General features: G+C 43.4%; 2 protein-coding genes and 1 long non-coding RNA gene across 5 annotated transcripts in view; 1 reads left to right on the top strand and 2 right to left on the bottom strand.

Annotated features, from left to right (window-relative positions):
* Positions 1–1,583: 1,583 nt before the first annotated feature.
* On the bottom strand, positions 1,584–12,029 carry LOC126948777 (uncharacterized). 2 transcript variants are annotated; one of them, XR_007723524.1, is made up of 4 exons: positions 11,868–12,029; positions 10,933–11,015; positions 2,373–2,570; positions 1,584–2,230 (listed from the first exon to the last, which is right to left on the bottom strand). It is a non-coding gene; the product is annotated as an uncharacterized LOC126948777 (long non-coding RNA). The 2 variants fall into 2 exon arrangements; XR_007723523.1 differs by having other exon boundaries at positions 1,584–2,570.
* A 10,525-nt stretch (positions 12,030–22,554) lies between these two features.
* The window catches only part of SPINK8 (serine peptidase inhibitor Kazal type 8 (putative)), a 30,851-nt gene continuing 25,911 nt past the window's right edge, over positions 22,555–27,494 (top strand). Inside the window, exons 1-2 of one of the 2 annotated variants that reach the window (XM_050781034.1) lie at positions 22,555–22,672; positions 23,659–23,738. In XM_050781034.1, the coding sequence (XP_050636991.1) occupies positions 23,672–23,738 (67 nt within the window). In that variant the 5' untranslated portion in view covers positions 22,555–22,672; positions 23,659–23,671. Of the gene's footprint in view, positions 22,673–23,636; positions 23,739–27,494 lie in introns of those variants that run through there. The other variant, XM_050781035.1, reaches the window with a different exon arrangement.
* Positions 24,180–27,494, bottom strand: part of ZNF589 (zinc finger protein 589) — a 95,000-nt gene continuing 91,685 nt past the window's right edge. The window contains exon 3 of the transcript XR_007723514.1: positions 24,180–24,190. The gene's annotated coding sequence lies outside the window, so the exon portion shown is untranslated. The remainder of the gene's footprint in view (positions 24,191–27,494) is intronic.

Below are 27,494 nucleotides of genomic sequence, written 5' to 3'. Positions count from 1 at the left end.
CAATACAGAGCCCCCAAAATGTCACTGTGTCATCTCAGAGCCTATGCTTCAAGAGGACAGGCATGATTCCCCCTCTCTCTCTGGGAACCATGCCCATGCCAAGCAATCCTCGGCTAGCCTGTTGGATGGCAGAGATGCACAGCCTCATTACTCCTGTCATAGAGTGGACCATCATCATCCTCCAGCCACATAAGTGATGCCACTCAAGACAAGCAGCACCTGAGTGACCTGCTGCTTGGCTGCAGATGTGTGCATGAGCCCAGCTGAGATGCAGCTAAGTCAGAAACGGATTAGAAGAACAGCCTGACTGAGCCAGGCCCACAAAAGAATGAGCTAAAAAAATGGTTTATTTAAAGCAGCAAAGTTTTAGGGGTGGTTTGTATGTAGCAATATAACTAATAAAACAATGCATAGTCAAATACTTTTGACATCAGGATGCCTCTTGAATAAACTTCATATTCAAATTTATTTTCTAGCTGTCTTCATGATTTTGAAAGAGCTGTATTTCTTTTTTTTCTTTTTTTTTTTGCTGGAAGAGCTGTATTTCAAAAACCCATTCTGTTTACATGGAAAATTTAAACATTGCCGAAGATTTGCAGATACGTAATTTAAGAAAAGAGAAAATGTATTCTGCTGACTAGATCATGACGATAAATATAAACCTGCAAAATAACAGAAAAAATCACATCACAGCTCAGGCACAATCATTCCAGTCTAATATGAAGAAATCTGATGTTTCCCTTGCTCTCTTCTACACATGGGGATCACAAGGACCTTACTGAATCTCTGCCAAAGTCATATCCCAAGAGCCATTATTTAGGTTGAAGGTTGATATTTTTCATATCAATGAAGGTTATTCCAGTTTCTGGAACAGTAAGCACCACAATTTTTCAGTGAAATAAATTGCCTGAATCCAGAGATAACACGTGAAGTTTATCTGCCACTGGCACAGGAGTCTGATGTGGCTCCACCATCCTGTGTGGCCTCAGAGCCCACTATATGCAGGTGGGATGAAAAACAGTGGAGACACAACCATGCCTTAACCACCCCGGCCTAGCAGTCACCCACAGGACTTGGTGTCTGGCAAGTGTGGCAGCCCATGGGTAGTGAGTCCTCAAAAGACCCCATCCAGATGCAAAGAGGATTGACACCTCTACGTGAAGGACAAACACATGTTTTTTGCCACATTCCACCAAATAGCATGTATTCATCTAAGTTTAATTTCACTATTTTTCTCGTGGAAAATTCTTCCCATTCATTGTAAATTGGTATTTAAATTTTTCTTTGTAAGTACCCATGATTATATAAAAATATCAGCCTTTGAAAAAGTGTATTTCAGGCCGGGTGCGGTGTCTCACGCCTGTAATCCCAGCATTTTGGGAGGCCGAGGTGGGCGGATCACTTGAGGTCAGGAGTTCGAGACCAGCCTGACCACCATGGTGAAGCCCCGTCTCAACTAAAAATACAAAAATTAGCCGGGCATGGTGGCGGGCACCTGTAATCCCAGCTACTCGGGAGGCTGAGGCAGGAGAATCGCTTGAACCCAGGAGGCAGAGGTTGCAGTGAGCCACAATGGTGCCACTGTACTCCAGCCTGGGTGACAGAGTGAGATTCCGTCTCAAAAAAAAAAAAAAAAAAAAAAAAAAAAATGTCTTTCTTCTTCATGACTATTTTCTGTCATTTAGGAAAATCCATAATTTCTCCCCACAATTAGGTGTCTCAGTGGCTCTCAATTTGGTTAGCCACATCCTCCTAGTGAGAGTAAATCAGCAACTCTCAGACCACATGAGTGTAGGATGTCCATGGCTGATATTTATAATCTTGAAATCTTAAAGACCCCTGTTAAATGTCTTCTAATGAGAAAATGTCTTTTCCTGAAATGAATAAGGATTTAGAGAAAATATGATTCTCTGAACTTGCTCTGCACTTTGAACATGTTTATAAGCAATTTGGCAAGTTTCTCAGGTCCTCAATGAAGAGGAATAGAGTGGTTCCACTGATTGTCCTGGGGATGGAAGCTCTGATTCATTCACTAGATTGCACTGAGATGTATGTCAGACACTGCTGGTGCTCCCTTGGCCCACCTGAGTTCATCTGCAGCCGTAGGGCAGGATAGCTTCCTGTGTGCTATCATCTTCATAATATCTCACATCTGGGCATCTCTTCTCTGCCTGAGGCTTTCTCTGGTATCGCGTGAGCTTACTTGTTCGAACACAGGCAGGTACCAAGGCTGTGGGGGTAAAAGTCAAACACTGGGGCATGGGAGCTGATGGACAAATGTTGCAGCTTTACATACTCAACCGGGAGGATTCCCAGTTTGTTTCACAGCATTTCTCAGCGATTCCCCAAGTGGGAGTGAGCAGAAACCTCACCTTGGATGGCTTTTCTACCTTCCTTGTCTCATTTCCCCACTTCCATACTTTTATTTTTCAGGACCATCTTCCAAGTAAAGGCTGGCTTTGCAAACTGGGGGGCCTTGATCCAGAAGGATTTGTGGCAAAAGGCAAATAGGTCTTCTTGTTCCTAGGGATGAGATTGGATGGGCAGCCAGTGATGATACTGCTCAGCTTCTATGACCAGAAATGACAAAGATCAGGCGTACAGAAGATTCATGTCAGCCACCAAGCAGAAAATGATGACCCTTCCCACAATTTTGATATCCGAACGAGTTCTTACACATAGGGCCCATTGTTTGAATGGGGACCTGGGTGTCATTGAGAATGCAAGCAACAGAACCTCTGCAAATATAGAAAACTTGTATCTGCCTAGTCTTTGCAGTGGGACTTCTGGCCATGGACCCAAGTAATAAACACTAGGGAAGGGAATATGCCTAGATTTATTGAGGACTGTTGGATATAGATAATGAGCTCACCCTGATACTAGGATGATAAAAATGTTAAACTGGGGCATGTGGGCACCAGAGGATACATGGCCTAAGTCTATCTTTTTTTTTTTTTTTTTTTTTTTTTGAGACAGGGTCTTGCTCTGTCGCCCAGGCTGGAGTGCAGTGGTGTGATCTCGGCTCACTGCAACCTCCGCCTCCCGGGTTCAAGCCATTCTCCTGCCTCAGCCTCCCAGGTAGCTGGGACTATAGGCATGTGCCACCACACCTGGCTAATTTTTTTGTATCTTTAGTAGAGATGGGTTTCACCATGCTGGCCAGGCTGGCCTTGAGCTCCTGACCTCAAGTGATCCGCCTGCCTCAGCCTCCCAAAGTGCTGGGATTGCAGGTGTGAGCCACCACACCCAGCCCCAAGTCCATCTTCTGTTGGATCCAGTGGTTCTGCAAACTTACCCTATTGTCAGCTCCCTGGTCTATAATTATAAAATTACGATGGCAGCTGGCAGAGCACACATACTGGTTTTATGACCCATAAAGTAAAATTCATTACAGTAAGTAGAAGTAAGTGATTATTCCCAAAACTACCTTGACTGATCAAAATATTGTAAAGCAGAGTCATACTTCACTCAGGTAGAATTGCAGCCATGAAGATAAAGGGGATATAGGACCCATCATAGCCCAAGAATGGCTACTGCAAAAACAAGATGGATCAGGGCAGATGAGAGTCAACTACCCTAACCCTGTGGTTGTTTCATAAGCAGCTGCGGTGCATATTGTGTTAACCTTACAGGACTAGATCAACAGGCTCTGGCAGGTGGCATGTGCCTATTTATCTGGAGAATGTGTTCTTTGTCATCTTTATCAGCAAAGATGATCAAAAACGATTTTCATTTACCTAGATAAGAAAGCAGTTCATGTTTCTCTCTTTCCACAGATGATGGCAACTTTTCTGTACTATGTCACAATGTATCTGAAGTGATCCTGATCATTTTGACATTTTACTATACTGAGAACATCATGCTAATTGAATCTCATGGATAGGAAGTAGAAGGTTCTCTGGGTGACATGGTATGACATATGTGTATCAGAGGATATGATAAATGCTAAAAATCCTTCCTCTTTTCACTTTTAAAAGATTTAATAGAGTTTCTCACATAACAATGTTTGCCTCCACTTCCTAGACTTCTCCAAAACCACAGTTTAAATGAGGCTGCTATAACCATCAATCCCTCAAAAACTTCCTTCATGCTTAATTCAGGAGTTACTCCTATAGTGTTACATTAAAGTCTCTCCTAATAGTTTTGGACAAAATCAGCATTTCCTCTTTGTTGAGATGGCATTGGTGGGAGAAAAAAAATGGTCTTTATGTATTTCTATCTCCTTGGCAGTTCCACTCATTTTAAAATATATATCTAATTTTCTTTTGTTAGTAAGAATCTTCACTGGGAACTTCCACTCTTTCTTGTGTTTCTATTTCACTATTTCTATCATAAATATCTGAGTATTTAATATTTGTGAGGAAGTATGTGGAATCACACATTCAGGGAAATTTATCCCTCAAAGGAACCATAAGTCTATCTGGAAAGTAGAATTCAATTCTCTACACTCATTTATTGCATCTGAGGATATCTGCTTCCCATCACTCTGGAAATTGCTGGAAAGTTTCTCTTCTAATTACTTTTGACAGTCTCTTTGGGTATTTTCATTAACCACTAGTAGTTGTTTACAACAATTAATACCTTGGATGAAATGTTTTTAGAGAATTAGCATGATGTCCCTTTAGCCACTGTCATTACTGCTGCAGATGACATAATAATCACAGCTCTGGAAAGAAATGAGGTCAGAGGTTCCCAAAGTTCTAACCCAGAGTTTAGATGCTCCTGACCACACAGAGAGAGACTGTCATCCCTGAGCCACAGTCCTAGCAGCAGAGGTCAGTTAGATGAGTATTCATATATTTCAGGCAAGAGGAAATGTTGGAAGAGATGCCAACTTGGCTCTCCAGTGAAGACAAAGAGTTCTTTCCTGGAATTGCAGTTCTGATCAAGGCGCTTCCTCTTGATCAGCCTTAGCTATATCGCTTCCTAAGTCTTCCAGCCAAAGTGCTGTCTGAATTTATCTACCTATTCTTGCTGATAAAAGTACTTTTATCATCTTAATCTGCAAAATAAACATTATAGCACACACATCTCAAGATATTTTAATACTGTCATGCACGGCATAACGTTTCAGTCCACAATGAACCACATATATGACAGTGGTCCCATAATATTATAATGGAGCTGAAAACTCCTTTTGCTAAGTGACATCTTAATGATGCTGACCCCATATAGGCCTAAGCTAATGTGCTTATGTCTCAGTTTGTTTTTGTTTTTGTTTTTGTTTTTGTTTTGAGACAGAGTTTAACTCTGTTGCCCAGGCTGGAGTGCAGTGGTGCGATCTCAGTTCTCCGCAGCCTCCACCTCATGGGTTCAAACAATTCTCCTGCCTCAGCCTCCAGAGTAGCTGGGATTACAGGTACTCCTGCACCATGCCTGGCTGATTTTTGTATTTTTAGTAGAGATGGGGTTTCACCATGTTGGTCAGGCTGGTCTCAAATTCCTAACCTCAGGTGATCCGCCCACCTTGGCTTCCCAAAGTGCTGGGATTACAGGCGTGGGCCACTGTGTCTGGTCTGGTGTCTTAGATTTTAACAAAAGTTTAAAAAGTGAAAAAAAAGAAAAAGAAAAAAAAAAGAAAAAAGCTTATATATAAGGATATCAAGAATATATTTTTGTACAGTCATATAATGTGTTTGTGTTTTAAGCTTTCTGTTATTACAAGGTAGACTTTTTTAAAAGTTTATAAAGTAAAAAGTTAAAGTAAGTTAAGGTTACTTTATCATTGAAGAAAAAAACTTTTAAATTAGTGTAGCCTCAGTGTTCAGTGTTAAATTTACAAGAGTGTGCAGTAATGTCCTCAGCCTTCACATTCACCCACCACTCACTCACTGACTCACCTAGAGCAACTTCCAGTCCTGCAAGCTCTATTCATGATAAGTGCCCTATACAAGTGGTACCATTTTTGTCTTTTATACCATATTTATGGTATACCTTTTTTATGTTTAGATATGTTTAGGGTACAGAAATGCTTACCACATGTCACAATTGCCTACAGTACTCAGTACAGTAACATGCTATACCGGTTTGTAGTCTAAGAGCCATACACTATACCATAGTAGGCTGTACCATTTCGGGTTGTGTAAGTACACTCTATGATGAAATCATACGATGAAATCGCCTAATGACGCATTTCTCAGAATGTATCCCCATCATTAAGCGATGCATGACTATAGTTAGATGAGATCATCAAAGCAATTATCACATGAATTATATTTAATACATGTTCATCTACCACCTTCCCTCTGGGCTCTGGCTGGATGAGCCTGATATATTTTTTTCATTGAGAAAATGATTCACTTGAATGCTCATGAACAGGCTTACAGTCCCATTTGTATCGTCTTCAGTTAAGCATTAGTGGGCCTGAGAAAGCGTCCGTCAGTGTGGAGTCTGAGCCTATCACTGTATGTTGAATATCATGAAATCACTGGCTTAAAAGAAGAAAGCAGCGGCTTAAGAGAAGTTCTTAAGAGAAGAAAGCAAACTAAACACTTGCCAGTAACATTGGAGTTACTGGATTTATTTTCATATAGAATATAAAGCTGAGACATTTCCCCTCATACTTGACTTTTATGATCACCTTTATCCCATCACACATCCAAAATGTGACCTTGTCATCTTCTCTAAGCTCTAAGAGACTCTAAAACATTGCAACATGAAAAGTGCCATGTTAGTAGTAATGCCAAAGTGGCAGTGCTGCGTTGCTTGTGCAAAAAAAATTGTCAAAGTTTGGAGAGTGAGAGTGTACATGGATTTTAGGGAGACTGTCTCCTCAATTTTTAATCAAGTCCAGAGGCCAATGGATGATAATAAATCCATCCAAGCTTCTTCTGAGCTGTATTTATACTGCATTGTGCTTTTCCTCTTAAGCAATCTACTCTTTTTAATAATCTCAGCTCATATCTGTGTTCAAAGACCTACTGTTTTAGAGAAGTACATGTTTTATATAACATGTATGTGTTGTATATAATTGACATATATGTATATATGATACATATAATATATATATATATATATATATCATTTTTTGAAGCACCTAAGCATTCCAAGTCAATCCCTTTGGAAATTAAGCTTATATAGTGAGTCGTTATCTTTCACTTAATGATTATTGCCTATTTTGTTAGTCTTCAGCTTTTCTGTTTCAGATTCCTGCCCACTTTTATTGTTTGTTTACTTTCCTTAACTCCTTTTCTCTTATTTATTTGAGTGCTGTTATCCTGGCTTCTATCTTTATCATAGACCCTTCTGTAGATTTTAAAAATACTTTTTAAATACTATTTTCATTTGTCATTTTTCATTATTTAGTCTTTAATGTTAGTCAAGCATTGATTCACTGACGGAAAAAATCCTTCAATAGAAACATATAATCAAACATCACTCTTACCTTTATAAAAAAATAAAACTTCAAGGCCTGGCACGGTGGCTCATGCCTGTAATCCCAGGACTTTGAGAGGCCAAGGGGGGCAGATCACAAGGTCAGGAGTTTGAGACCAGCCTGACCAACTGGTGAAACCCTGTCTCTACTAAAAATACAAAAATTAGCTGGGCGTGGTGGCAGGTACCTGTAGACCCAGCTACTCGGGAGGCTGAGGCAGAAGAATTGCTTGCACCTGGGAGGCGGAGGTTACAGTGAGCTGAGATGGTGCCACTGCACTCCAGCCTGGGCAACAGAGCGAGACTCCATCTCAAAAAAATAAGTAAATAAATAAAAACAAAACAAAAAACAAAACAAAACTTCATATTTCATCTCTACTATTACTATTCTGTGGCACTCTAACTCCATTTGCTCACTTCTTTTCTCTCTCTGTCTTCCCTTCTTTCCCCACCTGCTCATCTGCTTATGTTTCTCTCTTTCTTTTCTTTCTTTCTCTCTCTCTCTCTCTCTCTCTTTCTCTCTCTTTCTTTCGTCTTACTCTGTCACCCAGGCTGGAGTGCAGTGGCGCATCTCGGCTCACTGAAACCTCTGCCTCCCTGGTTCAAGAGATTCTCCTGCCCCAGCCTTTGGAGTAGCTAGGATTACAGGCGCGTGCCACCATGCCTGGCTAATTTTTGTATTTTTAGTAGAGACGGGGTTTCACCATGTTGGTCAGGTTGGTCTCGAACTCCTGACCTCAGGTGATCCACCCTCCTCAGCTTCCCAAAGTGCTGAGATTACAGGCATGAGCCACCGCGCCCAGCACGCTTGTCTTTAAATATCTTAAAAATATACTGGCTTTCTATAATATGGCAAAATCTAGGTTGCTTGATTCCATGCCTTTGTGTTCTATGTCTCAAACTTAAATGATTTTCTAATTCGGACTCTCTTGTCATATTAAATATTCCATTATATGTGTACTTTGAAACTGGGATAATTTTCTTTTCATAAATGCACACATTTAGCATTTTATAACTTACCACTTTCTGAGAACTTGGAATGGAATATTCTGCAGTATGGGTTAGATTTGGAAAGGGCTCAGATATTCTCAACCTTTCTGTCCCTAACTACTTAGATTTCATTTAGGATAATCTTCTAAGAATACCCATTTGCTGTTTAACACTGACTCTAATTAAAGTTGATTTTTAAAGTGTTTTATTTTATTTTATTTGGAGATGGAGTCTTGCTCTGTCACTCATGCTAGAGTGCAGTGGCACCATCTTGGCTCACTGCAAACTCTGCCTCCTGTGCTCAAGCAGTTCTCCTGCCTCAGCCTCCTGCGTAGTGGGATTACAGGCCCACGCCACCATGCCCGGCTAATTTTCATATTTTTAGTAGAAACAGGGTTTCACCATGTTGGCCAGACTGGTCTTGAACTCCTGACCTCAAGTGATCCACCCACCTTGGCCTCCCAAAGTGCTGGGATTACAGGCGTGAGCCACCACACCCAGCCAAAGTGTTTTAGAATTCTAAATGTTCCTGTGCCATCTTCCATAAAATGTTATTTCACATACAAATACTACGAACAATATTAAAATTTTTCTATTTATGTGTGACCATGTAGTCCTCTACCAACGTCCTATTTCTTTTGAGAGAGTCTCATACTGTTGCCCAGGCTGGAGTGTAGTGGCACCATCTTGGCTCACTGCAACCTCCATCTCCTGGGTTCAAGCAATTCTCCTGCGTCAGCCTCCCAAGTAGCTGAGATTACAGGCGTGTGCCACCATGCCCAGCTAATTTTTGTAATTTTAGTAGAGATGGGGTTTCACCATATTAGCCAAGCTGATATTGAACTCCTGGCCTCAAGTGATGTCCCCGACTTGGCCTCCCAAAGTGCTGGGATTATAAGCATAAGCCACTGTGCCCGGCCTAACGTCCGATTTCTAAGAGATGAATTCAGAGTTTTCCCTGGAGAGTCTAAGTATTAGCACAGAGATGATTCTTAACCACATCTGTTTAGGTGAGATTCTGAAGCGTGGCCCGCACTATCTTAAGTCCTAACCTGGAGGTGCCTACCATGCCAAATGAAGATAAATTAAGATTTTTCTACGATTCATTGAAAGCTGTCCACCTGTAAGGGAAAATTAGTCTTTTTTTTTTTTTTTTTTTTTTTTGAGACAGAGTCTCGCTCTGTCGCCCAGGCTGGAGTGCAGTGGCCGGATCTCAGCTCACTGCAAGCTCCGCCTCCCGGGTTTACGCCATTCTCCTGCCTCAGCCTCCTGAGTAGCTGGGACTACAGGCGCCCGCCACCTCACCCGGCTAGTTTTTTTTGTATTTTTTAGTAGAGAGGGGGTTTCACCGTGTTAGCCAGGATGGTCTCCATCTCCTGACCTCGTGATCCGCCTGTCTCGGCCTCCCAAAGGAAAATTAGTCTTAATATTTTCTTTCCAGTGCCCCATCAGTAGAGCCTCACTTTGTTTTTATGTGTCAAATGACTGGTTTGGATTAGATTTCAGCAACCTTCAGGGTCTGACATTCTCGATTCTCAGTGATTAGTACTTGGGGAATTTAAAGTGATTGTTTAAAATATTAAATTTTAGTAATAATTTCATGCATCATGTTAAATATTATTAAAATATATGTATGCATACAAAATATATGTGCTTTGCATGCATATATTTTGTATACATACATATATTTTAATAAAATTTAACATGAATATATATATATATATTTTTTTTGAGACAAGGTCATTCTCTGACACCCAGGCTGGAGTGCAGTGGTGTGAGCTCAGCTTACTGCAGCCTCAAACTCGTGGGCTCAAGCAATCCTCCAACCTCAGCCTCCCTGAGTAGCTGGGACTACAAGCACACGCCACCACACCTGGCTAATTTTTTAATTTTTTTGTAGAGACAGGGGTATTATTATGTTGCCGAGGCTGGTCTTGAACTCCTGGCCTCAAGTGATCTTCCTGTCTTGGCCTCCCAAAGCCCTGGGATTACAAGCACGAGCCACTGTGCCTGGCTTAAAAAATATTTAAATATATATGATGCATATAAACATTTACGATACCGTGCCCATTCCAGAGTAGGCACTGAATAAATGTTTTCTTCAACTCTCTATATACTGCCTTTGTTATTATAATTATTATTATTATTTGTAATTTAATAAGCTAAGTAAGCTCTTGACTATATCATTCATTTGGAAAACCAGTCAGGCAGCACTGACTAAATTGCCTGTAAACTGAGGCAAGCATTGTCTTTCTGGGCTTCTACCTGCTTGCCTGTTTCATTGGATATCCAGATAAAAGGGAAACTGTGCTAAGAACTTTTCTTAAAAGGACCTTACCTGGTTTTGAGGAATCCACAAGCATTCAACAAAGCACAAGTAAAATATGTGCTGAGTTGGGTAAGGATGCACACAAATTTGAACATGTTTCAGAAGGGTAAGAATTAGGGCATGAATCCTCTACCATTGCCACAGTTCACCTATAGGTCACCAAACTTTTGGTGTCCTAATTTCAAACCTCAAGAGAAGATGCCCAGTAACAACAGAGTTTACTCCTTTCCAGAGCTTACCATTCATCTAAAGGTGGAAATAATCACTCGATGAATGAATGCATTCCAGATAACATTTTTGATGGAGATCATGAAATGGAGATCTATAAAGCAAGACAAGGGAATCAAATAATGGAATAAAATATGTATTAAGTCAGGGAGAGTTTCACTGAAGAGGTTAACTCAGCAGAGAACACTTCTTACTTCCTCATGTGATGATCTGTCCTGGAGAATGGTCCATGTGTGGTTAGGAACATGTATTCTGCAGTTGTTGAATGGAGTATTCTATAAATGTCTGTTAGGTCCATTTGGTCTATGGTGTAGTTTCAGCCCAGTGTTTCTTTGTTGACTTTCTGTCTGGATATTTCAACTGTTGTGGTTGAGGAAGTGGGCTGGCTATCTGCCATGGGCAAGAAGACTAGGTGAGTGCCTGTGACAGACGCTCTCTGGTGGTTCAGGGCCACCTCCAGACCAGCTGTCAATCCTGGAGTGGGTGCTTGGGGCCCAATGGCTACAGGGGCCTCCCTGCAGTGTAGGTCAGCCAGTGTCCCTGGGCGATAGGGTGCCTTGTGGGTTTGGGCTCAGGATCCCAGTCATTCCTTTGGACCTACACTCCAGGCATCCAGGGTTTTGGTGCTGTAGGTACCCATGTGAATTTAGTGGAATTATGGCAGGACCTCAGGGATGGAGGGGTTTTGCGGCTACTGGTCCCCAGGTAGGCCTCACTACAGATATGGGTCCTGTTTCAAGATGGCCCCATGCTAGCCGTTAAGGTCATGAGGATTGAGGATGTCAAGGGGGTTCCTGCTTTGGGATAATGTAGCCAGGCAGACTCCTGGCAACTGTTCACATTGAACTCTGCTCCGTGAGGACAGGGGCAGTTGGGGGATGCTCCTGTAGCAATGACTTCTGGCATCTGTGGTGGTGTTGGGGACAGCCAAGGGTCTTCAGCTTACCTTTTTCCTGGAAGAAGTCCTCCCGGGCTCTCATCCAATCCTGGCAGGGGAGACGGTGTGCAGAGGCAGATGCCTCACTCCCAACCCTATGGCACTATCCTGGGCTCCTGTGCTCTGCGAGAGTTTTGCTCTTCTCCTCGTGCTCTCCCTTGCACTTCTCAGCCACTCTAGACAAAATATAGTTGGTTATTGATCGTTTTGCTTCCTTTTTTGGGGCGGGAAGTAGGGGAGGAACAAGAGCCAGGCAACTCTAGTGTAAGCCATCTTGCTGACCTCACTCGCCTATCACAATGTTATTTCTGGTATAAAATTTGGAAGAACTTCCAAGACTTAAGTGACACTGCTATATAAAACTCTTTCAATTCCCATCTACTTACTTATTGTAAACATGATTTTTCAGTGTCTGGAAAACAAAGAATAAATGTAGAACTGATGTTGAATCCTGAGTCATTCTAGCAACAAGTAATATTCAAGGGTAGAAATTTAAACTAACTGAAAGGCATTAGCAAGCATCAACCATGTATTAGTCTGTTCTGGCACTGCTTTAAAGAAATACGTGCGGCCGGGCACGATGACTCACGCCTGTAATCCCAGCTTTTGGGAGGCCAAGTGGGTGGATCCCTTGAGGTCAGGAGTTCAAGACCAGCTTGGCCAACATGGTGAAATGCTGTCTCTACTAAAAATACAAAAATTTGCTGGGTGTTGTGGTGCATGCCTGTAATCCCAGCTACTTGGGAGGCCGAGGCACGAGAATCACTTGAACCCAGGAGGTAGCAGTGGCACTGAGCCAAGATTACGCCACTACACTCCAGCTTGGGTGACACGGTGAGATTCTGTCTCAAGAAAATAGAAAGAAAGAAAGTAAGGAAGAAAGAAAGGAAGGGAGGGAGGGAGGAAGGAAGGAAAGAAGGAAGGAAGGAAGGAAGGAAGGAAGGAAGGAAGGAAGGAAGGAAGGAAGGAAGGAAGGAAAGAAGGAAGGAGGCCGAACGCGGTGGCTCAAGCCTGTAATCCCAGCACTTTGGGAGGCCAAGACGGGCGGATCACAAGGTCAGGAGATCGAGACCATTCTGGCTAACACAGTGAAACCCCGTCTCTACTAAAAAATACAAAAAACTAGCTGGGCGAGGTGGCAGGCGCCTGTAGTCCCAGCTACTCGGGAGGCTGAGGCAGGAGAATGGCGTAAACCTGGGAGACGGAGCTTGCAGTGAGCGGAGATCCAGCCACTGCACTCCAGCCTGGGTGACAGAGCAAGACTCCGTCTCAAAAAAAAAAAAAAAAAAAGAAAGAAAGAAAGAAAGAAAGAAAAATACGTGAAACTAGGTAATTTGTAAAGAGAAGAGGTTTAATTGGCTCATGGTTCCACAAGCTGTATAGACTTCTACGTTTGGGGAGGCCTCAGGAAACTTACAATCATGGCAGAAGGCAAAGCAGGAAGGAGGCATCTTACATGGCCAGAGCAGGAGGAAGAGAGAGAATGGGGAGGTGCAACACACCTTTAAACAACCAGTTATTGCAAGAACTTGCTATCAGGAGAACAGCATCAAGGGAGATGGTGTTAAACTATGAGAAACCACCACCATGATCTAATCACCTCCCACCAGGCCCCACCTCCAACACTGGGGATTACAATGTGACATGAGATTTGGTGGGGACACAGATCCAAACCAAATTAATCCATCACATTAAGAAATGTATAATTAGGCTGGGTACAGTTGCTCATGCCTGTAATCCCAGCACTTTGGGAGGCTAAGGCAGGTGGATCACGAGGTCAGGAGTTCGAGACCAACCTGGTCAACATGGTGAAACCCTGTCTCTACTAAAAATACAAAAATTAGCTGGGCACGGTGGCATGCGCCTGTAATCCAGCCACTCAGGAGGCTGAGGCAGGAGAATCACTTGAATCCGGGAGGTGGAGGTTGCAATAAGCCAAGATTGCACCACTGCACTCCAGCCTTGGGGACAGAGTGAGACTCCATCTCAAAAAAAAAGAAATGTACCTCTATATTAAACAACTATCGAATTTCATAGTATACCTATGTTTTGATCAACATGTACTACTAACTGTGATAATAACTCAGTTTAAGAGAAACAGATTAAAACTTTATATCCTATCATCCCAGGAAATTTGAAAAATCCATTTATTTGCATATTTCTGCTGATGAAAAGTAGAAAAGCATGATCAGTAATGCACCATCAAGCATAACATTGAAATAAAAGTTATGTGGAGAAAGCAGAATGAAACGTTCATTCAAGGAGAAAAAGAAATGACGTAAATTTCTAACTGAGTTCATCTATGTGGTTTTCAGATATACAATGTGAAATCAAATTGCCATAGAATGTAAATTCCATGGGATATATCTAAAATAATGATTTTATAAAAAAATAGTAATATTTAAACTAGGCCAGTAATTGAGTTATTTGTAACTATTTAAACTTTTTTTTTTAAAGACAGTTTTACAGGCTTTGGGTCCCCTCCCTTTGTATAGGAGCTCTGTTTTCACTCTATTAAATCTTGCAACTGCACACTCTTCTGGCCTGTGTTTGTTCCAGCTCGAACTGAGCTTTCACTCACTGTCCACCACTGCTGAAAGCCACCATCGTAGACCCGCCATTGACTTCCACCCCTCCAGATTGGGCAGGGTGTCCGCTATGCTTCTGATCCAGCAAGGCGCCCATTGCCGCTCCCAGTCAGGCTAGAGGCTTGCCATTGTTCCTGCGCAGCTAAGCGCCTGGGTTCATCCTAATCGAACTGAACACTAGTTGCTGGGTTCCAGGGTTCTCTTCTGTGACCCACGGCTTCTAGTAGAGCTATAACACTCACCACATAGCCCAAGGTTCCATTCCTTGGGATCCATGAGGCCAAGAACCCCAGGTCAGAGAAGAAAAGGCTTGTCGCCATCTTGGGAGTGGCCAGCCACCATCTTGGGAGCTCTAAGAACAAAGACCTGCCTGGTAACATCTGGTGGCCTGTATGGGGATTCTCCAAAGTGGTTAGTAATATTGGACCACTTTTGCTTGCTATCCTGTCCCATCCTTCCTTAGAATCAGAGGAAATACCGGGCATCTGTCAGCCATTTAAAAACGATTAGCATAGCCACCGGACTTAAGACTCAACTGTGAGGCTTTCAGGGAAAAGGCTTTCTGACAACCCCCAACCCTTCTGGGTTGGGAGCATTGGTCTGCCTGGAACCAGCTTCTGCTTTCACAATTTCCTGGGGGATACCAAGGGCCGACTAGAGGCAGAAAGCTGTCACCCTGAACTCCCGGCATTGGCCGGTCAAGATCATGGTGCAGCCAGAAGTCTCTACTCAACAGTCGCCCATGTGTGTGCCCCTACCTTTCCTTCTGACCCATACCTCCTGGGTCCTGACCATGACTTTCTTGAAAGTGTAGCCTCCAAAATTCTCCTTACCTCTGAATCTACTTCCTCCAATCCCTGCCTCCTAGGTACTAATGCTTCAGACTTTCATTTCCTCTCCCAAGTATTAGAACAAGTTGTATCTCCAAAGGGATCTAAGGAAGCTCTATGCTGCGGCCTTAGGTACCTAGGCTATGAACCCAGGGAGTCTTGCCCCTGGTGTCCCTCCCAATTTAGGCATACAGCTATTGACATGGGCAGTTATGTGGGACCCGTTCCCCACCACCCTTGCCAGGGCCTCAAGTTTGTAAATGGCTAGGAGGATTGCTCTCCCATTGTGTAAGATGCTCTCCTCCCCTAGTTTCTACCCAGCTTAATCCTCGCTGCAATACAATCTCCAAGCCTTGGCTCCTTGGCCAGGACCTTAGAACTGATAACCCAGTATTTTAACAACTGGAACTGGGTCTACAACAACAAAATAGATCAGGATGAAAACGAATTGAGTAAATTAAAGGGAGGCACATGTTCCTACAGTAGCAAATGGGGGCAACGAGCAAACATCCTTCTGCTGTGTTTCCAAAATCCACCTAAAAAAAGAAAGAAAGAGAGAGGAAGAGACAGAAAGTCAAAGAGAGGGAGAAAGAAAAACGGGAAAGAGAGAGGTAGTAAAGAAAAAACAGTGTACCCTATTCATTTAAAAGCCAAGGTAAATTTAAATCTATAATTGATAATTAAAGATCTTCTCCATGACCCTATAGCACTCCAATACTACTTTGTTGTCAGTGTAAACAAGGGCAGAGCCCAAAAACACTGAGACCACTAACAACCTGTAGCCTTCCTATCAAAAATCCTTAACCGAGTAACCTGCAGATGGCCCAAATGCATTCAATCTGTAGCAGCAACTGCTTTGCTAACAGAAGAAAGTAGAAAAAAAACCTTTAGAGGAAACCTCATTGTGAACACACTTCACCAGTTCAGAACAATCCTAAGTTTAAAAAAAAAAAAAAAAGTAGCTTACTAACCCAAAAATCTTGAAGTATGGGGCTACTCTGTTAGAAAAAGGTGATTTAACACTAACCACTGATAATTCCCTTAACCCAGCAGATTTCCTAACAGGGGATTTAAATCTTAATCACCATATAAATGTCCAACCAGACCTAGGAGGAACTCCCTTCAGGACAGGACGATAGATGGTTCCTCCCAGGTGATTGAGGAAAAAACCACAGTGGGTATTCAGTAATTGATAAGGAGACTCTTGTGGAAGCAGAGTTAGAATTACCTAATAACTGCTCTGCTCAAACATGCGAGCTGTTCGCACTCAGCCAAGCCTTAAAGTACTTACAAAACCAGCAAGCCCATCTTTTCCTCCTCGCTCTCTTTCTCATAGGAAAAAGGCACATAGGATAAACAGGATCCATCTCTCATGTTTCATACCCAAAAGGACTTAATCCGGGGCAACAAAAAGCTTAAGATCGATAATTAAGGCATATTCCTACAAAGGAAAAGAAAGACAAAGGCCCTAGTGGGCAAAAACTCTATCTCAATCCTGACTCAAAATGTTACCTACACCCTCTCTGAAACAAATTTGCATAAGAACTGTTGTTTATGAAAATGCATCTTGGCAAGGTGCAGTGGTTCACACTGTAATCCCAACACTTTGGGAGGCCGAGGCGGGTGGATCACGAGGTCAGGAGATCAAGACCATCCCGGCTAACATGGTGAAACTCCGTCTCTACTAAAAATACAAAAAATTAGCTAGTCATGGTGGCGGGTGCCTGTAGTTCCAGCTACTCGGGAGGCTGAGGCAGGAGAATGGTGTGAACCCAGGAGGCAGAGCTTGCAGTGAGTCAAGATCGCGCTACTGCACCCCAGCCTAGGCAACAGAGCAAGACTCCATCTCAACAACAACAACAAAAAAATGCATCTTGATGGGGCAACTGGGTTGTTATGAAATACTCAGAAACCCAGCCGAGCTCTAGAACTCACCCCTGAGTGCAAACGAAATGTTGGGCAGCTTGGTAAAGGACCACTAGAATCCAGCAGCCCGGACCCCTTTCTTTGTGGTCCAGAAAGGCAGGAAAACAGGTGCAGGACTGCTACATTGGTGAGTGTAACTAATCCAGTAAGCAGAGGTCCGTGGGTGGTTACGCACCCTGGAAAGGAATAAGCATTAGGATCATAGACGATGCTCTAGGACTAATGCTCATCGGAAAATGACCAGGGGTGCTGGCATCCCTATGTTCTTTTTAAACATTCCCCGCCAGGCAAAAACGCCCATAAGATGTATTCTGGAGAATTAGGACCAATTTAACCCTCAGACACTAAGAAAGAAACGACTTATATTCTTCTGCAGTATCCCTGGCCACAATATCCTCTTCAAGAGGGAGAAACCTGCCCTCCAAGGGAAGTATAAATTTTCTTTTTTTGAGTCGGAGTCTTGCTCTGTCACCCAGGCTGGAGTGCAGTGGCGCGATCTCGGCTCACTGCACGTTCCGCCTCCCGGGTTCGCCATTCTCCTGCCTCAGCCTCCCGAGTAGCTGGGACTATAGGCGCCCGCCACCACGCCCGGCTAATTTTTTGTATTTTTAGTAGAGATGAGGTTTCACCGTGTTAGCCAAGATGGTCTCGATCTCCTGACCTCACGATCCGCCCACCTCGGCCTCCCAAAGTTCTGAGATTACAGGCGTGAGCCCCCGCGCCTGGCCTATAACATCATCTTACAGCTAGACCTCTTTTGTAGAAAATAGGGCAAATGGAATGAAGTGCCATATGTGCAAACTTTCTTTTCATTAAGAGACAACTTGCGATTATGTTAAAAGTGTAATTTATGCCCTACGGGAAGCCCTCAGAGTCTACCTCCCTGCCCCAGCGTTCCCCCAGCTCCTTCTCCAACTAATAAGGACCCCCCTCCAACCCAAACAGTCCAAAAGGAGATAGAGAAAGGGGTAAACAATGAACCAAAGAGTGCCAGTATTCCCCGATTATGCCCCCTCCAAGTGGTGCGAGGAGGAGAATTTGGCCCAGCCAGAGTGCATGTACCTTTTTCCCTCTTGGACTTGAAGCAAATTAAAATAGACCTAAGTAAATTCTCAGATAACCCCGATGGCTATATTGATGTTTTACAAGGGTTAGGATAATCCTTTGATCTGACATGGAGAGATATAATGTTACTGCTAAAACAGACACTAACCCCAAATGAGAGAAGTGCCGCCATAACTGCAGCCTGAGAGTTTGGCGATCTCTGGTATCTCAGTCAGGTCAGTTATAGGATGACAACAGAGGAAAAAGAACAATTTCCCAAGGGGCAGCAGGCAGTTCCCAGTGTAGACCCTCATTAGGATGCAGAATCAGAACGTGGAGATTGGTGCCGCAGACATTAACTAACTTGCGTGCTAGAAAAACTAGGAAGAACCTATAAATTATTCAGTGATGTCCACTATAACACAGGGAAAGGAAGAAAATTCTACTGCCTTTCTGGAGAGACTAAGGGAGGCACTGAGGAAGCACACCTCCCTGTCACCTGACTCTATTGAAGGCCAACTAATCTTAAAGGATAAGTTTATCACTCAGTCAGCTACAGACGTTAGAAAAAAACTTCAAAAGTCCACCTTAGGCCTGGAGCAAAACTTAGAACCCTAATGAACTTGGCAACTTAGGTTTTTTTTAAAATAGAGATCAGGAGGAGCAGACAGAATGGGACAAACGGGATAAAAAGAAGGCCACCGCTTTATTCATGGCCCTCAGGCAAGCGGACTTTGGAGGCTCTGGAAAAGGGAAAGACTGGGCAAATCGAATGCCTAATAGGGCTTGCTTCCAGTGTGGTCTACAACGACACTTTAAAAAGATTGTCCAAATAGAAATAAGCCGCCCCCTCACCCATGCCCCTTATGTCAAGCGAATCACTGGAAGGCCCACTGCCCCAGGAGACGAAGGTCCTCTGAGTCAGAAGCCACTAACCAGATGATCCAAGAGCAGGACTGAGGGTGCCCAGGGTAAGCGCCAGCCCATGCCATCACCCTCACAGAGCCCCAGGTATGCTTGACCATTGAGGGCCAGGAGGTTAACTGTCTCCTGGACACTGGCACGGCCTTCTCAGTCTTACTCTCCTGTCCCGGATAACTGTCCTCCAGATCTGTCACTATCCGAGGGGTCCTAGGACAGGCAGTCACTAGACACTTCTCCCAGCCACTAAGTGGTGACTAGGGAACTTTACTCTTTTCACATTTCTTTCTAATTATGCCTGAAAGCCCCACTTCCTTGTTAGGGAGAGACATTCCAGCAAAAGCAGGGGCCATTATACACTAGAATTAGGAGAAGGAAAAAGGGTAAATACAGACTCTAAGTACGCTTACCTAGTCCTCCATGCCCACGCAGCAATATGGAGAGAAAGGGAATTCCCAACTTCCGAGGGAACACCTTTCAAACATCAGGAAGCCATTAGGAGATTATTATTGGCTGTACAGAAATCTAAAGAGGTGGCAGTCTTACACTGCCGGGGTCATCAGAAAGGAAAGGAAAGGGAAATAGGAGGGAACTGCCAAGCAGATATTGAAGCCAAAAGAGCCACAAGGCAGGACCTTCCACTAGAAATGCTTATAGAAGGACCCCTAGTATAGGACAATACCCTCCATGCCGCTGTAATACTAGTAGCTCCCCTTACCAAGAGCTTCTGTGGAGAATGCGGCTTCCCAGAAATATTGAAGCCTCATCGTATAGGAGTTTTTCTAAAGGAAACCCTACTTTCATCCCCACACTCATATGCCCCTGCACTTCAGGCCATACATTTCAATCCCTGTATCTTTAACCTCCTTGTTAAGTTTGTCTCTTCCAGAACCAAAGCTGTAAAACTACAAATGGGCCGCGCACGGTGGCTCAAGCCTGTAATCCCAGCACTTTGGGAGGCCGAGACGGGCGGATCACGAGGTCAGGAGATCGAGACCATCCTGGCTAACATGGTGAAACCCCGTCTCCACTAAAAATACAAAAAAAAAAAAAAAACTAGCCGGGCGAGGTGGCGGGCGCCTGTAGTCCCAGCTACTCGGGAGGCTGAGGCAGGAGAATGGCGTAAACCCAGGAGGCGGAGCTTGCAGTAAGCTGAGATCCGGCCACTGCACTCCAGCCTGGGTGACAGAGCGAGACTCCGTCTCAAAAAAAAAAAAAAAAAAAAAAACTACAAATGGTTCTTCAAATAGAGCCCCAGATGCAGTCCATGACTAAGACCTACTGCGTACCCCTGGACCAGCCTGCTAGCCTATGCTCTGATGTTGATGACATAGAAGCCACCCCTCCAGAGGAAATCTCAACTGCACGACCCCTGCTACACCCGAATTCAGCAGGAAGCAGTTAGAGCAGTTGTCAGCCAACCTCCCAAACAGCACTTGGGTTTTCCTGTTGAGAGGGGGAGCTGAGAGACAGGACTAGCTGGAATTGCTAGGTTGGCAAAGAATTCCTAAGCCTAGCTGGGGAAGGTGACTTCACCCACCTTTAAACACAGGGCTTGTAACTCAGCTCAAGCCCGACCAATCAGGTAGTAAAGAGGGCTCACTAAAATATAAATCAGGCTAAAGGCAGGAGGTAAAGAAATAGTCTAATCATATATCACCTGAGAACACAGGGGGAGGGACAATGATCGGGATATAAACCCAGGCATTCCAGCAGGGAGTGGCAACCCCCTTTGGGTCCCCTCCCTTTGTATGGGAGCTCTGTTTCCACTCTATTAAATCTTGCAACTGCACAACAACAACAACAAAAAAGACAGTTTTGCTCTGTCACCCAGGCTAGAGTGCAGTGATGCGATCTCAGCTTACTGCAACCTCCGCCTCTTAGGTTCAAGCCATTCTCGTGCCTCAGCCTGATGAGTAGCTGGGATTACAGGCACATGCAACCATGCCCAGTTTTTTATTTTTTGCATTTTTAGTAGAGACAGGGTCTCACCATGTTGGCCAAGCTGGTCTCGAACTTCTGGCCTCAAGTGATCCGCCTGCCTCAGCCTCCCAAAGTGCTGAGATTACAAGCTTGAGCCACGGTACTCAGCCTATTAAAATTTCTGATGAAAAATTTTACATGTCACTTAAAAAAAAAAAAAAAATATATATATATATATGTAAAAGCAGGCACCAAATTTAGAGGGATTAAAAGCAAAAATTTTGAAGACCACCATGGTAGACACTGTGGTTGATCAGAGCAGTGCTGAGAAAATACACTTGACCTCCCAGAACTATGTGGCATGTCCCCAGTTAAGGCCATTCATTTAGGACTTAGACCTAAGGAATTTATGATACCCAATAGCTTCTGAACTTCCACTTTAAAAAATGTTAGCGTTTTGAGAAATTTTTATTCAAATGGTCAAACAGGCTATCATTTAAGGGAATGAGCACTCTATCTCCAGATTTCTCAACTCTGCTAAATAAGAATGAACTTGGAGGATTCCATATAAGGTAATTTTCTACTTTAAAACCCTGTGAGTCAGGCCAGATCAGTGGCTCACACCTGTAATCTCACTGCTTTGGGAGGCCAAGCAAGACGGTCACTTGAGGCTAGGAGTTCAAGGCTGCAGTGAGCTGTGATCATGCCACTGTACTTCAGCCTGGGCAACAGAGCAAGACCTTGTCTCTAAAGAAATAAAAATACGGCCGGGCGCGGTGGCTCAAGCCTGTAATCCCAGCACTTTGGGAGGCCGAGACGGGTGGATCACGAGGTCAGAAGATCGAGACCATCCTGGCTAACACGGTGAAACCCCGTCTCTACTAAAAAATACAAAAAACTAGCCGGGCGAGGTGGCGGGCGCCTGTAGTCCCAGCTACTCGGGAGGCTGAGGCAGGAGAATGGCGTGAACCCGGGAGGCGGGGCTTGCAGTGAGCTGAGATCCGGCCACTGCACTCCAGCCTGGGTGACAGAGCAAGACTCTGTCTCAAAAAAAAAAAAAAAAAAAAAAAAAAATAAAAATAAATAGAACTTCTATGAGACAATACAGAAATAATCAAAAGTAGATGTTTCAATAAAGTGAATACTTTTGACTTGATAAAATAACTGCACATGCAGATGTGGTAATTTATAGTATTGTGTCAATATCTGAAGCCATCTTGAATGTAATAATTATAATGCAGGAATTCAAAAATTGTGTATGACATCTATCTAAAATGGTGGGTTCAGCTTTGGCAAGAACAGCTAGATTTTGGCGTAGTACTGGACAGTACATACCACCCTCAGAAATTTGAAATATGAACTCACAAGATTTAGGCATTATAGAATTTAGAGTTGAAAGAAATAGATTTGAATCATATCTATACTTCCTAATTTCAAAGCTCACTCTCTTCTACTGCCAGGCATTGGAACCTTGAAAAGACAAATAAGCTTTGCCTCTCTTCCTTGTTCATTATGAACAAACTATCAACAAAAACCATCCTGTTCAGCCAGTTTCTCAGAGCAACCGTGGGAGTCACAGCAGGTAAAGTGGACTTCTAAATTTGCAAACTTTAAAGGGTTGTATTATTTATTACTTGTTTTTTTCTCAGGGGAGGTCTTGGGTAGAAATTACCTAGATATAGAATGAAAAATGTTTGCCTGGAAAATGTGTAGGATGAAGAGAATAGAAGCTACACCAAAGTAACACCACTAGGGAAGATTACAAGTATAGGAGTGAGGTTTTGGTGTTTTGTCCCTTCCTGTTTCTTACTGTCTGTTGACTTACACATGTTGTTGAGTGACTGCCCTTCAGAGATGGGGTCCTACTATGTTGCCCAGGCCGGTCTCGAACTCCTGGGCTCAAGTGATCCTCCTGCCTTGGCCTCCCAAAATGCTGGGATTTCAGGCATGAGCCACCATGCCCAGCTACTTTTTTTTTTTTGAGATGGAGTCTCGCTGTCACCCAGGCTGGAGTGCAGTGGTGCAATCTCAGCTCACTGCAAACTCTGCCTTGTGGGTTCACACCATTCTTCTGCCTCAGCCTCCTGAGTAGCTGGGACTACAGTCACCCGCCACCACACCCAGCTAACTTTTTGTATTTTTAGTAGAGACAGGGTTTCACCGTGTTAGCCAGGATGGTCTCGATCTCCTGACCTCGTGATCCACCCACCTCAACCTCCCAAAGGTCTGGGATTACAGGCATGAGTCACCACGCCTGGCACACCCGGCTACTTTTAAATATTTTATTGAAAAACTCTAGGTGTTTATTCTTTCCCTTGCAAGTATTCTTTACTAACTCTTTTTCTGGCATCTTCTAAAATTCTTTTTTTAACTTTTTTTTCCCAAATGTCCAATGATTTTAGGGAAATGAATTAAACAATTGAGTTGCATCAGACACAATTCATTCCAAATGACCTGAGGAAAGGACAAAGTATTTAGACTTCATTTCTTGGTCAGTGAGGGATCTCTGTGAGAACTTGTACTTCGCATAGATGTTTGTCCTACATAAAAAGTTGCATATTTCCACAGTTCTTCTGTCACCATGAAGGGGACCTGCTCAGATGCCATCCTTGTTCTAGCTACCTCCATGTGGATGGCCTTTGCAATTGGTGAGTTATGTGTCCTTGCTCTGCCCACATTTTCTGCAGTAAATCTAGAATCATGAGAAAATTAGAGATGGAAGTGGAAGTGCTGTTCAGTTTTATTTAATCCTAATTAATCATGTTACAAAAGTAGACATTAAAACCCAGAGAAAGGATTCACACAATGTTGTTAGTATCAAAGCTAGGAGTCGAATCCAAACCATCGAAGTCCAGGAACATTGAACTTTCCAAAATGCCAGGTTACTACCTAAGGTATTTAAACCTCAGAAATGTACATTTCTAGAGTTTGTATATTTACATATCTCAAATCAAAAAAAGAACCTCATTAGGCTATGTGGAAATAGACTCAGATATTATTCTGGTTAATGGTGGGTTTTAGCAAAAGTTGTGCTTATAGTTAAGTGTAGGGAATCTCTGAAGGCCTCAACATGTCATTTTTCTATTCGGTTTCTGCAACTCTTTCCTACTTGTCTTCAATCTCTTACTTTCCATTGGTACTGTGTCTCACTTAAAACATTTTTTTCAAGCCTCTCACATCTTAGGAGAGTTCTGTAACAGGCTGAAAACTATTTTTCATAACTCTCATATCTTACGTAAAAAAACAAATAGGCCTGGTCCCTCTCCTCCCCTTCCCTCTCCAATTTAATCATCTGTTGACAAATTTAGGTATATTTCTATACTTCCTCACCTTTCATTCAATCCTCACCCCCACTGCTACTGAACGTATCAGTCATTGGCATCGGCCTCCCTGCAAGCCTGCTGTGTTCCCTTCTGGCTGAGTCTCATCCTCTGTTGGGAACACATCATAACTCAACCAAGGTGGACCACTCCATCTTTCTTGCAAATCACCCTTTCCTTGTTCTCGTAGTTGTAGGGCCTCATATTGTTTCCTCAAACCTATTTCTCCACTGTATGCCCATAACCTGTGACTAAGTTCCATTGATAGAACACTTCATATATCATGTAAATTTGTGCATTTTCCACATTTCCACAACAGTGACTTCCTCAGTGAAGGTTCTCATCATTTCATGAAAATGTTTTTATATTCTCCTTAACCATTCCCTTTGCCTCTAACTTGACTTACTCTCACCCATGTACCACTGCTACAATAGTTGTCATTTTTAGTGCAAATCTTATCTTACTTCTGCTGTAATGAACACAAAAGCCTTTGTGATGTGGCCCTTAACTACTATGCTGGGTTTCCCAGCACCCATTTATTTACACATCCAATAAATACATACTGTGCATTGACCTTATGCCAGTAACTGGGCTAGACACTGGTTACGTGGCAGGAATGGTACCTGAACACACCAGTGGTGGAAGGTGTATAGATATCATGGTTCATTCCAAATATGAATGCACTTTTTTTTTTTTTTTTGAGACAGAGTCTTGCTTTTACGCAGGCTGGAGTGCAGTGGTGTGATCTCGGCTCACTGCAACCTCCACCTCCTGGGTTCAAGCAAGTCTCCCACCTCAGCCCCCAAAGTGGCTGGAACTATAGGCATGTGCCACCATGCCTGGCTAAACTTTTTGTATTTTTAGTAGAGATGGGGTTTGACCATGTTGGCCAGGGTGGTCTCGAACATCTGACCTCAAGTGATCCATCGGCTTGTCCTCCTAAAGTGCTGAGATTAAGGCATGAGTCACCTCACCCAGCCACACTTTTTTTTTTTTTTTTTGAGATGTAGTCTCCCTTAGCCGCCCAGGCTGGAGTTCAGTGGCGCCATTTTGGCTCACTGCAACCACTGTCTCCCAGGTTCAAGTGATTCTCCCATCTCAGCCTTCTGAGTAGCTGGGATTACAGGCACCCACCATCATGCCTGGCTAATTTTTGTATTTTAGTAGACAGGGTTTCACCATGTTGGTCAGGCTGGTCTTGAACTCCTGACCTAAGGTGATCCGCCTGCCTCGGCCTCCTAAAGTGCTGGGATTACAGGCATGAGCCACTACACCCAACCCGGCCACACATTTTGATAAGTGTCTCAAAAGGTAGGAACAGTGAGAATGTGTAGAACTTAAGCCACTGCCTATCTTTCCCCTCCCCTTCCCAGCGCAATGTGATGGAAGATCTACTCTGGACAGATACGGCTAAGATGAGTTTTTCTTCTCTCCCTAAGCTTACAGGGGACAATGGTATATCTCCCTGGGAAGGACACGTCATCAACATTTTTCATTCCCCCATACCTCTGTGTTGCTGAGGCTAAATTCCAGGAGAATGAGTCCAAGAGGCAGAGTCCTGTCTTTTCCCACCCATCTGCTACTTGTGAGACTGAGGCTCTATCCCAGGTGAGGCAGACTGAGAGTAGTGGGGCCATGATTGCCCTCACCCTAGCTTAGTGTATTAGTCCATTTTCACACTGCTATAAAGATACTACCTGAGACTGGGTAACTTATAAACAAAAGAGGTTTAATTGACTCACAGTTCAGTATGGTTGGGGAGAGCTCAGGAAACTTACAATCATGCTGGAAGGCAAAGGGGAAGCAAGGCACATCTTACTATGGTGAGGCAGGAGACTTAGAGAGTGAGAGAGCAAGGAAGTGCCATACTTTAAAACTCTCAGCTCTCGTGAGAACTCACTCACTATCACAAAAACAGCATGGGGGGAACCACCCCTGTGATTCAAACACCTCCCACTAGGCCCCTCCCTTAACAGGTGACACAGGTGGGGATTACAATTTGAGATGAGATTTGGCTGGGGACACACACAAATCATATCACTTAGCTTGTAGGTGGGAGGTTCCATGCTGGAAGAAACAAACTGAGAAGATTCGAGGCTATCACAAGAACAGCATTCTTACCATTATTACACAGTGTTCTGCTTGTAAAGCAGGTTATTGCTCTGAAATAAGCAGGCTACTGTCCAGAGCAATGACACAGATATTTTGCCCAGGGAGAAAGGCAGGTCATAAGAATAGAGATCTCCAGAGATTTCTGAAAATCAACCAACCAAATAAAGAAAAACACTTTCTGACCATATTTGTGTGGTGAAGTTTAAGCCTAAGGACACTGTTTTGGTCCATTTTGTCCTGCTATAACAGAATACCTAAGACTGAGTAATTGATAAAGAACAGAGGTTTATTTCTTACAGTTCTGGAACGTGAAAAGTCCAAAGTTGAGGAGCCCACATCTTGCAAGTCCTTCTTGATGTGTCATGAATGACAGAAGGTGGAGGGGCAAGAGAACACGCACATGTGTGCACACACACAAGAGGAATGAATTCATCTGTTTATCAGGAACCATTCTTGCAATAACATCATTAATCCATTCATGAGGGCAGAGCCCTCATGACCTAATTGCTTCCCAAAGACTTCATCTCTCAACACTGTTGTGTTGGGGATTATGTTTCTAATACGTGAACTTTGGGAGACACATTCAAACCATAGCAGGCACTCTCAAAAACAAGAGAGATTTTGATGGGCAGCAATTAAGAGAAGGCAGGTGGCTCCATGAAAACAATAAACTAAGCCATAGATCAACTAGTCTACCAGAAAGAATCAGGAAAAAGACTGCTAAAAAGAGCCCCCCCTGGGGGTAGAGGGGTCAGGGCAAACCTCAGAGGCTGGTCTCAGAACGATCGTGTAGACGGATCCAAATTTAATTGGATCAGACTGTGGAAGAATTTATGCCTCAGAGAATTGTTGAAAGCAATAGAGCAATCATGTAGCAATTAGCAGAATGTAACATCTGGTGTGATACCAATAGAGGCAACATCTTAACAGAGAAATCAGAGAAAGAGATAGTCAAACTTAGCCCTGCTAAAA

The sequence above is a fragment of the Macaca thibetana genome, chromosome 2, assembly GCF_024542745.1.
Source record: "Macaca thibetana thibetana isolate TM-01 chromosome 2, ASM2454274v1, whole genome shotgun sequence".
In the NCBI taxonomy this organism is placed as follows: domain Eukaryota; kingdom Metazoa; phylum Chordata; class Mammalia; order Primates; family Cercopithecidae; genus Macaca; species Macaca thibetana.
This window is presented reverse-complemented; position numbering and strand designations above follow the sequence as displayed.